Source organism: Bradysia coprophila, unplaced genomic scaffold (assembly GCF_014529535.1).
Source record: "Bradysia coprophila strain Holo2 unplaced genomic scaffold, BU_Bcop_v1 contig_24, whole genome shotgun sequence".
Lineage (NCBI taxonomy): Eukaryota > Metazoa > Arthropoda > Insecta > Diptera > Sciaridae > Bradysia > Bradysia coprophila.
Window position 1 is genome coordinate 3,900,527 of NW_023503501.1, and position 15,715 is coordinate 3,916,241.

At 34.9% G+C, this 15,715-nt stretch overlaps 1 protein-coding gene and 1 long non-coding RNA gene across 2 annotated transcripts in view; one reads left to right on the top strand and one right to left on the bottom strand.

Moving 5' to 3' along the window:
- Positions 1-15,715, bottom strand: part of LOC119077873 — a 150,172-nt gene that overhangs the window by 8,047 nt on the left and 126,410 nt on the right. Inside the window, exon 4 of the mRNA XM_037185225.1 lies at positions 13,649-13,802. Within this exon, the coding sequence (XP_037041120.1) occupies positions 13,649-13,802 (154 nt within the window). The remainder of the gene's footprint in view (positions 1-13,648; positions 13,803-15,715) is intronic.
- Positions 6,731-7,219, top strand: LOC119077936. Its single transcript, XR_005087897.1, has 2 exons — positions 6,731-6,849; positions 6,928-7,219. It is a non-coding gene; the product is annotated as an uncharacterized LOC119077936 (long non-coding RNA).

Genomic DNA, 15,715 nt, shown 5'->3' on the forward strand with positions numbered 1-15,715 from the left:
TCTGTACTTTTAAATAGCTTTCGAGAGCTTAAGGCTTCTTTTGTATTCCACTGAAATATTCCACTTATCCAATGGCATCGAAAAAAGCTCAAATCCTTCGAAAGTACACAAACAATGCGATACGGTGCTTTAGCTTACTATGCCTTCATTTTAATTAATTTATTTATTTTAATCAAAAGGAAATCTTTTACAAATGATCCGCATGGCTCCAGTTTGTATACAATTCTAAGGAGTCTTTGTTTGGAACTTTTTAGTTTGAAAAGTGTGAAGGACCGAGCCGAAGGCAAGTATTTTAGGAATTAGAATTCGTTCAAACGGTCATTCTTTCAAAGTCACCTGCAGGTTGAATAATTTATGTGCGGGACCATAATAATGGCAGAATATTTTTTACCAGGCACTGCATCATAAAGGTGTATTTTTTTTAACCCAGGCATTTGTGCATCCCAGTGAAAGGATAGTGAACTACATTATAATATTCGTTATATATGTGGACACTATGTCACCTTTATAAACAGACCTAAATTTTACTCTGCGCTATACGTTTAGCAAACAATAAAATTATTAAATAAAAAGCATACACAATATACGCTGCTGAGAGCGCTCTGTGCCATGTCATACATATAATATTTCGCCGGTATAATTTCATTTAGAGTGCAGTGAAACTTTGATACAAACGTGACCACATCTGAAAGCCCGAGCTTTTGTACTTATCGAGTGTGTGTGTGTATGTGCAATGTACATTGACAAAGGGTGTGCAAAAATAAAAAAGGAATTTTAATTTAATTTGCTGGGTTATAACGAATAGCGTCGATTGATTTCACAATGTGTACCCACACACAAAGTGTTACCGTGTTAAATGTATTCCAATAATATGATTGGCAGCAAAAGGTGTTTTCCGACATAGCATAACATGTAGCGCATACATAGTTTAAAGAGCGGTTACATTGCACATAGATGATGGCACAAAGAGACTTATATGGAAGAATAGTGCACTACATAGAGTAAATGGTATGAACAATGTGCAGCATATATTATAGAGGTTTCGGATAATAAATGTTTAATAGAAGCTTTGATTATTCTGTGCTTCGTGGGGCCATTCACACCGGATTTGTTTTTATATAGAATTCTCTTTGGCTGATGAAATTGTTTTATTTTTATTTTCCTTTGTTTCGATCCATCCCTTTTCATGTAAGCGTCCAGCTTATTTGCTTATTATGTTTCTGTTATTTTCGTGAAGCATACAACAATGAATGGGCTGAGCTCAGGCACGATACTCCAATTACCGTTTACTAATGAGTGTTTTTCGAAATAAATATCCGATGCACTACGTAATTTTCTGTTCTACTAATTTTCTAATATTATACGGCAATTCGATGAAAATGTACGTTATTTGGGTAAACTTATCATGTTTGGTCTGTGTGAGTGTGTGTGTGCATTATATTTGCTATTTGCTTGTTGACGGGTTTTCAACTTATAGATGCACGTAAAATCTATCAAGGGAATATGAAGGCATATGAAACATGCACGTTCCCTGGCTGTTTGTAATGTATGTAACCCGTACGTAAACATGTATCACCTAATTGTACAAGTAAATTAATTATTTACGTTGAATTAGGCCTAATCACAACATTATTTGTTCGTATTTTCTGATAATCAACAGAGCAATTTTGATTGTAAATTTACATGTTCGGTATAGTTTATCGAGTTACTTCATCGTGCACTAGATCTTTTTTTCTTTCTTTCATTTCTTAAATTATCGATACGAATTTGAATGGTTAAATCGAGGGTTCTTACACTGTTAAAAAATGTGAGATTAGAACGAATTTTAGTAGTGGTAGGACGCTCGACTGGACGTCCCGGGCTCAAATCTTATCAGATAAAAAAAATCTCATTCGCTCATTTCTGATTTTTTTTTATAAGTCTCCCTACTCATACAGGAAGCTCATCTTTGGAAAACGCAATTTTTGATTTATCAGTGTTTCAAGTGTCATCGATGTTAAGAGTGTGTACAGTAATGTCCAGTGAAGTTGACTGTGAAGATTTTGACAGGTCTACCCATGTCATTCATATGAATAGACCTGTCAAAATTCACTGGTTAAAATTAACGAAGAATTACGGAAAGAGCTCTAATTAATGCTCCTCGCATACAATATGAATGTCATACACATCATAACAAATTGTCATACGATTTGACAGATAAACTGTCAAATAAATATTGCTAATGTTGAAATGTGTACGAAATATTGGCTATATTGTGTGTACGATTGTGGTCCAAATCTAGGATCTAGGTCCAAATTTCAGATCAACGAGACACGACCACACTCTCTTAATATACCTTCACCTAAGAGTTATCACTATCACAGAGATGAAAGTTTCGTTGATCTCAGCTAGTGTCGATAAAGTGGACGAAATTCACTCTATCAAGACACGTGAAACGTTTTCCTGACGATATTTTTTGTCGCAAGCTTGTAAATGCATTTCAGATGTGATTACATCTGCCACAGAGTTCGCAAGAATAAGACATTCGGTTTATTAAAAAAAATGTTTAACCATGAAATCATAAGCAACGCTCACTCTGAAGTGAGTATGAAAACGAGACTAATTTCCGGATTTAAGGAAAAGAAAGAGGAAATGGTATCGTACGAGGCGATGCGATGGACGTACATAGCTATTAAGCGAATTTGTCGGCTGTCGGTGAAAGAATACTGTAAGGTCAACCAAAACTAATCGTTCGACATCGACAGTAGATATTTATGTCCCAAGGACGGAAAAATCAAAAGTCAAGTTTTTGCGCGAACTTTGTTGATCCGAGACGAAGCCGGGGTCAAAAACCACGCAGAAAAAGGACCGACTCATTTTTTGGTTTCAACGTGTGGGACATATTCTTCGCCTTTGGCTCGAAACCTTCCCCCCCGCCTCAATAAAAAATGTCCCAGCGATACAGTAATTTACTATTACATGCTGATGGTTGAGAAAGAAATGCTATGCTTCATTGATGCAGTAGTAATGATTTTTGAGTACGCAGATGCTATTGGCAGGCCATTTCACCTGCAAATAGTCTTTGTAAAAGAGAAAATGCTATTGGAGGCGCCTGCTAATAGCCTCCGTAAAAGGGAAAACACTATTCGCAGGCAAGTTCGCCTGCCAATAGCATCTTTAGTAATAATTTGGCTATTGGCAGGCGAGTAACTCACATTTGTTTCTTTCTATATTTTCTTTGTGTAAATTCACCCTTTCCACCAAAATGCATCGAATCGATTGAAAAAAAAAATTTTGGGATCAAATAATCAAACGTTGATTACAGATTTTCTCAACCATTTTTTTTTTAATTTATGACACAGCAGACTATTTCTGACCTATGAAAAGGATTACCATTTTTCCATTGAAATTGGCTACCCTTTGTTTGTGTATATGAACCTAAGACCTGTATACTGTATAATTACAACAATGATTTCCTTTTCATTATTTTGCATATTTTTTTGAGCTCAAATCTGGTGTATTCATATTTTTCTACACTTGAAATTTATTTCTATTTTTTCTTTCTATTTTTTGTATCATTTTTTTGTGCCCCTTCTTTTGTTCAATCCAGCTAAATTTTCACACCTTTGAAGTGGGCACTTTACCTGAAGCGATATTGTTTGAAGTGTTCAACGGGACACAAAACAACATTCATTTCGACAGCATTTTTATAATGGTCTTTTTGACAAAGCGCACGAAACAAAAACAACGAGCACGACAACAACAAAAAAAAATGAAAATAAAAAACGGCGACCGATTCTCTGATAATTCTATCAGTTCCCTTTTCTGTAAATAATTTCTTGCGCTAAAAGTTTCGGAAAGTGAAAAACACTATGGAGATAAGTATAATAATAATAATGCCGATGCAGACGTTGTTTCCATTTTATTATAATTTTTTTTATCATTTCTCATAAGATTTATCTTAAAAAATGCAAAATAAAATGAAAATTTTTCGCTAGTTAAATTTGAGTTTGTTTTTTTCCCTCTTGTACACTGAATTTCCTACAAGTTGCTCCAGCATTTTATTTAAAATGAAAATATATAATAAGGACGTACTACTGACGGCACGATGTTTCTCTGGTGGAATTGCTGCAGGGTTCCCATACACACAAAACAGAAGACGGTTTTTTTATTCTTCTTTCTATTAAAATTTTATGGAAGTCATTATTGAAAATGAAAATTGAGAAATGATTAAAGATGAAATTGTCTTTAGAATATAAGTGCAGTCGACAGACGAACGAACATTGTGTGCATTTAATATCGGATAGAGATTTTGTTGTCGAAAATGGCAGAAGGAGAGAGTGGTGTCGATTAACTTGTAAGAAGGAAATCAAATCTGCTGGCAAAACGTCAAATAGTAGAATGAAACTAATTTACCAGAATGTATTCTCCCGCACCATAAAAGCCGTATTCCACACAAAATTCGATTCGACAGTGAACCGACAATAAGAACCTATATCTTCCTCTCGAGTATTCCACTAGTCTTATCACAGACGAACATCTTAATTCAATTTCCGACGACAAAAATGGTTTTACCCATGTAATATGATGGCATATAGAAATCATACAAGACTATCAATAACTCATGCATTTCGCGATGAAAAAGCCCAGGATTTGGGGGAGAGCGGTGTGGGTGAGAAGCCACACAAAATGGTAATATATGTATGTGCCACGACATTTTATATTATACTGGCAATGCAAAGGAGGAATAGGTTTTAGAATTTGACGTATGGCTTTTTGATGGGAACATTTTTCATGGATTTATATTTCGGTTATGTTTTAGTGTTAGCAAAAATTGATTGACGTTTTATGTACTTTTGTTTAGAGTTACCTGGGTTGATGAAATATATTTATTTAGTGTCCCAACAACAGCACTTGAACGAAACGAAGTGTCACACAATTTTTTATGTGAAATAAAATCTTTTCATATGAGTTTTAGATTGCCAGAATCGAGTAATCGACAATCGAATCTTCTTTTTATGTTTATGCTTTCTTGGAAGTAGTTATATAGAGAGGTAAAGCAGAAATTACAAAGCAGTATGTCCCCTACGAAAATGATACATTACACGAAGCATATTTTCGGTTCATTTTACGTGAATTCGTTTGTGAAAATCAGAATACATTGGATGCCGTGTAGCTGTATATTCGAGCCGAAAGCCAGTCTACCCTTGTCAAAAAATACAGTTACCGCAGTTTATTCGCCGCATCCAATGTAATCTACTATATTTGCGTCAAATGGGACATCCATAATTCATGGCAGCACAAGATTAAGGGATGGAGTTTGCTTATCGCTAAAGAACTGAGTTGCTAATGCGTGCGAGGATTTGAAATTGACTCGCAGACAAAGATCCGATTGTGAGTTTTTTTAAATTTTTAAATAAGTTTAGATTAGATTTTTAAATAAGGCAAGTCAATCCATTTCCATTGTTCACATTTTAGCCGTCACTTCATTACCGACACTCGGTGATGAAAAGCGGTTTTTGCATGAAGGAAACACGATTTTACTTAATATTTTGGTAAAATATTTATTTATTCGTTCAACCAACTGCATTTCTGCCTGTCGATAGCAGAGTTGAACGATCGACATTATGCTTTATACCGACAAGACAACGGTTCTCTTTCAACCAGTCCCAATATGTAAAGTGAAATTGAAGTCTCTTACTCAGAATACTATTTCGGTTATAATAATAGAACCATCAGCACCAAAACTAGTGTCGTAATAATCTAACAAACCCTTCGTCGGTTGTTAAATCATGTTTTAAATCACCCAACGTCGCCTAGAGACAGTTCCAAATTAAAGAAAATGGTTTCTGAGCAGTGTGAATCATCACAATACTGAATTTTCTTTACCTGTGCTTTTAGCCGTGTAGCCACCATAATGAAATTGTTTTCCAAACAAAAGGCTCTAGTAAGGGTGAACAACAAAAGCATACATTCAACTCGCCATGATTTTACCACTTTTCCACAGCTTAAGGCAACCTTAAGTCTGAACGTTTTATATCGATTTTGAATGAAATGTCCAGCTCAACATTCATCTACAGCTATGCCATAACCGAACGCTTTGTCCGTCGTTTGTTTTCACACAAAACATGTTGTCGAACATGTACAACACCTGGGCTTGTATTTGAATATATAGTTAGCAGTGAGATAAAGGAAAACATTGTGTGTGCTGTGATAAACCGAAAGTAACATTGTGGGATTTCGTTTATAAACACACATTTCCACTGTGTGTCTGTCGGTGAGTCATGTAAGTTAGTTCAGATAAGTAATCATAACATGGTGTCAAGAGCCGATTCGACATTAGTAATACATTTATTTTAGGAGTTGTGGTGTTATGTCTGTACCTCATGCGGGTGAATGTAAGCTAGGTTAGTGTATTGAGTATTGTTGAGGAAGGTCCGGTTACGTAATTTGTTTTAGGCATTAAGACGACGAGTCAACAATTCGTTAGAAATTTCAGCTTGACATTCTAGATTTTCAATAGAATAATAATAATTCAGGGCTGGCATGGTGTCGTCATTGCAATCCATAAATATTTTTGCTCCCATAGCCTACACATCCAATCCTTTTCTACCGCACACATAAATCATTCGCACAAGTTGACTCAGTCAAATGTTATATGATTAAGCGACACGACAGTATCATTAGGCTTATCGGTATGTAACGGTTCCGATAACATATAATATCATTCAGTCACACATTGTATAAAATGTGTGAACTAGCCGATAATACAAACCATTGTCAATATTTACAGTTAAACGTGTTATAAAAACGGCAAAAAAAATTAATCTAAAAAAAACAGAATGGGTTGCATCATCTGTAGTCCCAAAGGTAAATTATTTATTTTTTTAATTCAATCACCGCAAAAGTGGATTCGCATTTGATAGTGGAAATTGCGTCGCTTTTCAGAAACAAAGATTTTCATTTTGCCGCCAATGAATGAAAATGATAACGAACCGCCACGATATGTTACGGTGCAGCCAGGACAGATCATAAACCATCCGTATGTGTCCTCAGGTGTTATTCAACGAGCGGAGGAATTGGCTGATAAGTATTAGGTCTATCTGTTCGAGCTTGAGTGAAGTGTATTGCTCTGATAAGGAAAAGAAGAAGGTGAAGTCTGTGGAGTTTCCAATTTATTGTTTCATTGTAATGATAAAAAATTGATCTGCCAAATATGTTGAAATTTTTCCCTTTTCAAAAATAATCTTTGTCAACTCTACGAATCGACGTGAGCTGTTGCTGTACGTATACATCATTTACGTTTTACATTTTATTTTTCTCTCAAATGTCTTTTAATCCTTTTATCATCCAACATGAAGCATAAAGAGTAGTTTTAAGAACGAATTCTACGACCGGTTTCCATGTGAATAACAAAAACCATAATACACTCTGCTTCTATAATCCTTTTGACAGAATACATCCGATTGACAAATGAACTGAAGGTATTACATTTCATCAACACGAGGAAAAAAATTCTTTTCAGTCATAACGAAGAAAAAAATGAATTAAAATTCTGGATGAATTTTGCCTCAATGTTGAATTAGACGTATGATTAAAGGTAAAATTGAGCGTCGTATAGCATAAGTAACGGCCTTTCATGAAGTCAAAGTTTACTTCATATCATCTCCTACGGAGAATGACTATTAAAGTAAATGCTGTGCTCTGGATTGTGTTCTCTTAAATAAGAAAATATGTCTGAAAACAAATGAAGTAAAAGATTCTGAACCAATACTTGAAAATTAGTTTAAAGAGCAACAGATTTGAAATCTTCGGTTGCCTTATATAAATCGTCTCAAGGATGCATAGGTAATTTTTAACCGAAATTTCGGCTGACTGCAGGGTCTATTTATAGAAGTTTATTTCTTCAAAGTTCCATAAGATTCTTAACAAATTTCTGAAAATTCCTTAATTACTTACAAAAGGAATTTTTTAAAAAGAAGGAATTACCGCACGTGGTAAGGAAAATACTGGCGTCCGTCTAGTAATTCACTTTATACTGAACTGATGTTAGTACGACTCCACATTAAGACGTTATGCTGAAGACCATAGACGTAGAATTGTAATAGCAAATACAATTTCATACGAAAGTCAAACCAAAGTAAAATATGTCCAGTGGTGAATTCCAACCGTAGTAATTTACTTCGCTCTGACAGCAAAATTCGTTCTGGCTGCAAACTTTGTTCTGGCTGCAAACTTTGTTCTGGCTGCAAACTTCGTCCTGGCTGCAAACTTTGTCCTGGCTACAAATTTATGTTTTTCTTCCATCGGTAAGCAAATAACTCTTTCTTCAACGTAATGGCTGATTTTCTGTCCAGCACAGTAATCTACAATTCCGTTGACACATTAATGTAACAAAGAAAAACTGAACCGCAAATGTGATTTCGGTAATTGTATTTGTCATAACATAATTCGATGTGCCACATCTAAGACGAATTTAATTTATAAATGAAGAAGGACGGAAGCATGGATTAAATTAATTCAGAAAGGTAGGCAAGTTAGGTGTACATGAACAGTAAATGAACCGTATATGTATGACATGTTGCCCGGACAAAAAGAAGATAATAATATAAAATTCAAATATGATACCCGCCTCTGCTGCCGCCTCCAGGATTCTTAACTTATTTTTTTACGCATTCAAACTTGCAGTCCCAGAATTATTATTTTTTTTTTCGTTGAAAACCAATTTCAAATTCCCCATTCATATAATTTTCAACGAGCATCAAAACTGATAAAAAATTAAAATCTCATCTCATCTCATTTTGCTTGAACTTCTCAACGTGTAATGTATACACGGTAATATAAAACCCATTATTGTATACACAAATATATTCTGTTAAGACGGAGAGGCAGGAACGACATAAATTTGTTTTCTATAAAAACTTTTTTTTTATTTTTGAATTGAAATGATTGTCTGGATTTGATGTGTTGTGACATTTTTGGTCCCAATATTGTGACAGGTTTTCTTTAAAACTTTTTTTTTTGTCGCTCGCTCTCTCTCTCTTTCTCTATCCATATAATGAATGCAATATTCAATTGAATGGGAAAATATATAGTTAGGAAACCGGGGAAAGAAAAAAAAAACAAAATTGAAATCCCAAAGCGAGAGAACGAGTCAGAGATGAAGCAAAAATGATTCACATCTGATCTTGGCGATGCTGAAATTTGTACATGACAATTCTATTAATTCAGAATTTCATTGAAGTGGATTGAGTTTTTAATATGGTTAGTATTTGCTTTTATACTTTTGATTCTTGTTTAAATAAACCGGATATATATGGTGCGTGTGTGTATATGATGTGGGGACGTTTGTAATAAAACTGTTCTCGTAGACCGTTTTCTCTACAACACATTGAATTACCATTTTAGATTTAATTCATTTCGACACATGGCCCTCAATTTATTCCCTTTGAAAAGGTTCTTTCTGTTTGTCAATTTCTGAGAGGATTAAGGCGTGTTCGGTTGGCACACAGATTGGATTTTATTACGGAAAATTTGGTTCTCAGGTGACTATATTATATTGAAGTGTTCTTCTCGTCATACGCAGCAACAGGGCTTTTCGAACATTACATTTAGCATTCATTATAATCTACCAGCAAGAGCAAGATGAGAAGACGTAGGTAAACTAACAAAGCAGAACATCCGATTATTGTTTGTGCATTCGATTTCCTTCTTGGAATGTTGATTAATGTCATTTCTATTCGAATGATTTGATGGTAATATCGGAAACTCCCATCCGATACATGAGTTCTATGTAATTGAGAGAGATAGGAAAAGGTTTTTTTACATATCAGCACATTTATAACACGAAAAAAGATCGCATTGGTAACGTCCTAAAGCTCGCTCAAGCTTCATATTATTTTGGTAGTTGCAGTTTGTTGGGTGGGTGCTGCGGTAGACACGACACTGAATGACTCGACGTAACACAAATACGATGAACATATATGTCTAGCCCACATTTAGGAACGATATCACTTTTACGCCTAACTTTCTCTCAAAGACTATTTACATATTTTAAGACGTGGTTAGAAAGTCACTACACGTCAATCCGGTGGTTCTGACTTAATATGTTATTGGCCATTAAAGCCTGTTAGTAAGGGTTCTACACAAACGAACAAACTAATCTTGTAAACAGCAAAAGAACCGGGAAATATTGAAGAATGGAACCCAAAATCCTTTTTTTTAATTTGAACCAAAAGTCGCAAATGTACAAAGGCCAAATTCACACCACTTGGCATTTTTACTACTGCAAAATATTCCAAGAAATTTTGAATCAAAACGGATTCCGTGGACATTCTGGCTTTGTGTTTGATGCAAACAATCGAATAAATGTAAAATTGTAAAATCACACTGACCTGCAATCGTTCAGTTTAAGTAACTTGTTAAAATATGAAATGCGGTTCGGAAAGTAAATGAACAACAGTTGTCAGCATTTCTGTTTTTATACCTTCAAAGCGCCAGTCAAACATGTTGATTTTGGTTTTCTATTTTGCGAAAGGAAACTAATTTTGAAGTTAATTAAATTGGCTATGCGAAACTAATTTGCGGTTTGAATAGTGCAACGGAACGAGAATTGTTTCTACAGAAATTTATTTCCCTTTTTTCCACCATTTTACCACTAACCGAACTAAACCACTGAAAACGATTTTCCGCGAAATGTAGACTGAATGCAAACAGGACGAAATAGCAATCTGCCTGCGTCATTTGAATCCTTTCAGATAACACAGATTGTAAAAGGATTCCATCAATGCAATCATTCCACAGCGACGTTTACATTTAGGTAGATAAATTCGAGTATATGAGGCAGCACATGTTTTACAAATGTGGAGACTAGTTGAAGGGGGTTAGCTATTTTATTGTGGTTGTTCAACCAGATTGAACTCCGCACTTATGATCTCCTTAGTACAACTTGAGCGACCGCGTTCACTTTTAATCGTGAACGATTGTATTGCGGAGATGTTTATGCGGAGATCGCAAAAGTAGAAATTTGTTCCTGAAATTGCAATAGATTGTTTTTTTGAGCAACATTACAGGACTGTCGATAATTAACATTGTCAGCAAGTCTGTCATTTCACACGAACAATTTCCACAATCTATTACTACATGATTGTAACGATTGTGTTCGCTTTTGGTGTTAAAAATACCTTGTGCTAATGGGATGGTCACAAGTAGGCAAAATTTTAACGATGTATTCTAAGATCTAGAATGGATGGCACAAGTTACATAATTCGTTGTCTGTATACCGAATCACTGGACGTTCATTCCTGCTATATAAATGCATTTGAATTTAATTGTTGACTTTGCATACATATCGTAATCATGAAACCATTCATTCGGGGGTTGCAAGAGATATATACTACCCGTTGCATCCACATTCGCCAAGCCATCCCCGCAAAACATTCAGTGACATGTAATTTTCGAGTTAAGTACAAGAAATTACATTCGCACAATGGATTATTATGAAAACGGGCCTTGTCTTCCACTTATTTTCCTTTCCACAAAGGACAATTTTATGCAAATGTGTAATTTTGGAACAATGGCAAATTATGTTACACACATTACGTTTATTCGTTTTGCAACATTAATGCGGTTGGAACGGGGACAGAAAAAAAATGAACGTATAATGCCATGGCAGGAAGAAGTACAAAAAAAAGTTTCGTCTTTTCATTTTCATTTTTTTGGTTTTGTTTTAAAGCAAGACCAACAGAGAGAACTGAGAATCTGTACGGTGACTTTTCTTTGCAATGCACAGGAGACTGAAGTTTTTTTCCCTATTCAGTAGAAAGAAAGAAATAAAAATTCGATGTTGTACGAGAGCATAATGTGGTATAGCTATAAGGGGGATTGAAAGTTAAATCTACATCGTATTACATGGTGTAGTCATGGTTTAGAAAGAAAAATTTGACTTTTCGGATATTTTTATGTTATGCCAAAAAGTGGCGTACATTCCGAATTTTCATCTCTTTTGTGAAATGGTGGTGGTGCGGTTGTTGTTATTTTTCAAATTTTTTTAGTTTACGATAGAAAAGTGCGCCCTTTTTTTATAAATTTAAGACAAGGGAAAAAAATATTAACCAAGCCGTTTCCAACGTTTATTGTTGGATATATGCTCTCTTTTGTACAGTTGGAAAAATGTAAACTGGCTCAGAGGAGACGAGTAAAATGGGAAAATATAAAAAATGACTGTAATTTGTTAAATTCTTCATTTTATGTGTCTTTCGCATCGGGTACACTAATATAGAGCTGAAATTGAAAAAGCGAAAAGTTTCCGAAAAATGTACCGAAAACTTGAATTGCTTAAAGAAGTTTTTTTTTATTTATTTTTATGAATTTGATATACTTTAGAGCTGAGTGTGTTGTAAATTATTGAATTCGTCAAGATGTATCGAGAAAATTTTGAAAATTTCCGAAGCTTACGCCTTTTTCAGACACCCTCATCCCCCTAAAAAGTAACTAAGTATGACTTTGTATTACTTGGAAATTATCTGTGGATTTTTGTCTGTATCAATATTGTTAGGTGTGTCCAGACGATATAAAAATTCAAAAAAATGAAAACAACGCATTTTTGTTGCGCTTGCATCTAAACTAAGTTGTCTATGTATGGACCAAAGACGTTTGATATTGTCGCTAAAAAAATTTTCCCATAGAAAGTAATGGAAAAAATTTATGGAAAATCATAGCGTTTTTTCACATATTTCGTCACCGCATCGGCCCCATATACAATTTTTATCAGGAGGCCATAAAGGTTTGTTTTTCTCGGGGTCCGCCAGCCTCTTATTTCTGAAAAACGTCTTTTGCAGCACTAAATTTGGCATTAATTTTAAGAAAAACGTCCATTTGAGGCATCGCTTTCATCAAAATCCAGTACTTCAAGGTACTGTTTTACGTGGATAATATTTGCGAGCCAAAACCGTCGAACGGGATTGGACCGAATTTTTTTTTGTGAAAACATTTTACAAGCGAAGTTTGTTGATTGAAGACTTGCATCGAAATATTGAGTTGTCACTTCGAATTTAACAACATCTGGTTTAATCGGTTCATTTGAAGTGCGACTTTCGATAGAATCTACTAGCGACCTCTATCGTCCTTCTATGGTACCAAGTTTCGATATTCATTCACGGAAAACTCGTTCCTATATTTTCTTACATTTTCGTACATTTGTCCAAATTTATCGAAAAACAATTTTCAAGTTTTAATTCAATCAATCGAATGCAAGGAATAGATACGAGAGACATGCAACTGATGGATTATTTTCTACATAAAAAAGAATGGTTCACGACCTCGAAGCTAAACGACGTTCATCTGTGAAAGTGAGTTACGACAAATTTCTCATCATGCTGTTTCTTGTATCATTTAAACAAGATGCATAAATGGGGTATGAGATGCACTGCGATCTTGTTACCAGTTATTTAACGTGTTTTGAAGACGAACATTATTACCACCCTTTATGAGTGTTCAGTTCAAAGCAAATTTCTCGTTGGTGATATTAGTACCGTTGGTGATATTATTGCTTAGTTCCCGACGAACTAAGTTTATTCAAAAAATTAATTAAACTCCAGGACAGACATGTTCGTGTGGGTGGGGGGTTAATAATAACAAAAATAGTGACATGAATGACCATTAAACTCACCTCCATATTGTGATGTCGCATAACTAATGGACGTCGACCCATATGTGCATCAGGATCCTCATACGTAACAGAATGTCCTCCGGATATTGTGGTGTCTATGTGTCCACGTGTTGGCGTTTTGCACGGGAAAAAGTTTTGAACTTTTCTTTTATGTCTGGAAAATATGAACGTAAAGGCGAAATGAGACAAAAATTTTAATTAAATTTGTTTCGTTCAACGAAACATTTTCGTTATTTTCGAGTTTATTTTAAAATAATATTTTTTGGAAATATCTTTGGAATGGAATTGGCATTTAATGTCACGTATTTATGGGACGAAAATTCTCGGTTTAAATGCAGTCTGCTTTTAGTGGTATTAGTAGCTGGAACTGTGCATACAGTTCCGGAATTTTTTATTTGAAAAAGAAGAAAAAGAATTGTGTAAATGGCAACATTCCTTCGTTCGATTCAAATATTTGTTAAATAAATTCATTCGATGAACAACAGCACGTCTACAATTCAATCGCGTTGTTTGTTTGTCTTTTTTTCATTCGTCTTTTTCAATTAATTTATCGCATTTCAATGAGATCAATTTTTTGTTGTTGTTGTTGTCGTTTTTAGAACATTGTGCTACAGGCTATGTCATCAACAACATTTCTTATATCAAATGGAAATTCTGATGAACTTTGAGTTTTAGTTTTCATTAGACGGAATAAAGATAATTGGAAAAGAAAAAATAGCCCAAAGAAATTAAAACCATTGTCAGGCAGGGCAGGGCCGGACAGTGGACTAGGATAATGAGAACATTGACAACATTTTGAAGCATTGTCGTAGAAACCTCATCTAACATTTTTTTATGCATGTACGAGCAACCCATCTCAACTTTTATTCCCAAACGAGAAGTACAAATTAACAGGGTACATTCAAAAAAGACCTCAAGGCTTATAGCACTTTTTTGTGTCAGTAACTAAATCCCAAACAATTTGTAATAGTACATGCTTAACATCAGTTCCGAACAACCCATGCGGGTGGTTAGCACATACTATTTAGAATTTCTAGCCAAGCTAATTATACCTCTGCCTTAATATAGAATCAGATGTTTTACACACATGGCTGTTATGTATTCATTATTTTTGCGTATGGATAGAGCCCCATACACCACAGCTATTCAAAACTTAAATGTGCTGAGCATAGTAATATGTAAATGAAAATCTTGTTTTATGCTGGGAAGTTTAGGTTAACTTTAGAACATACCGACAGTTCGTCGTAAGTTTAAACAAAAAGTTCTTGTTCTATGAACAGACCTCTCATTAGATTCAATGCGATCAACGCCATGCAACCGAAGTTTTGGCTTTCAGTTTATAAATAGAGACGTCCCATCGCATTTCTCTCACCTCGTAAACAATGTATCAGAAAATTAAAGCTAAGAACAACCTAAAGCTAAAATTGAACATTAACACATTAAAGTTGAATTCACAGTCGTCCGTTTTTAAGCCGTTTAACTCTCGGTTTACGTGACGTTTCTATTGTTTATATAACTTTTGCATTGTTCTAATTCCAACTGTCAAGCAAACGCCTGGAAAACGGATGACTGTGAATTAAACTTCAATGTTTTGACAAATGCCAAACAGCGATTTGAAGACTGGATTTTCGAATGGTGTAAAGAAAACGTTCCAACACAATATGATATACTGTGGTCACTGTTGCAATCCTGAGAGATGCCAATATAAGGAGTCTAGTCTTAGCTGTATGCATGAGCGTGTTAAGCGAATCAATTGAATGTAACTAAATTTTCTAATTTATACATTTTTCTCATGATTCGCTAAACATCCGCATTCATTCATTCACTGCCTGTGGCGAAAGCTAACGTTTCATGTTATCGGCAACTTTTGCATTTCACTTTAGTGTTTCAAGGTGTGAATAGTGTGGACCTAATGTGGGAGATGATTATTGTTGTGGTATTTGAACGAAACTTTCACATATAGCAGATAGAACATCCTATCGTTAATATTAACTTCGGTCTGGATATATGAATAGAAAGTTTCTGCTGGCAACACTGTGAGTCCAAAAAAAACTTTTCCGCTCTACG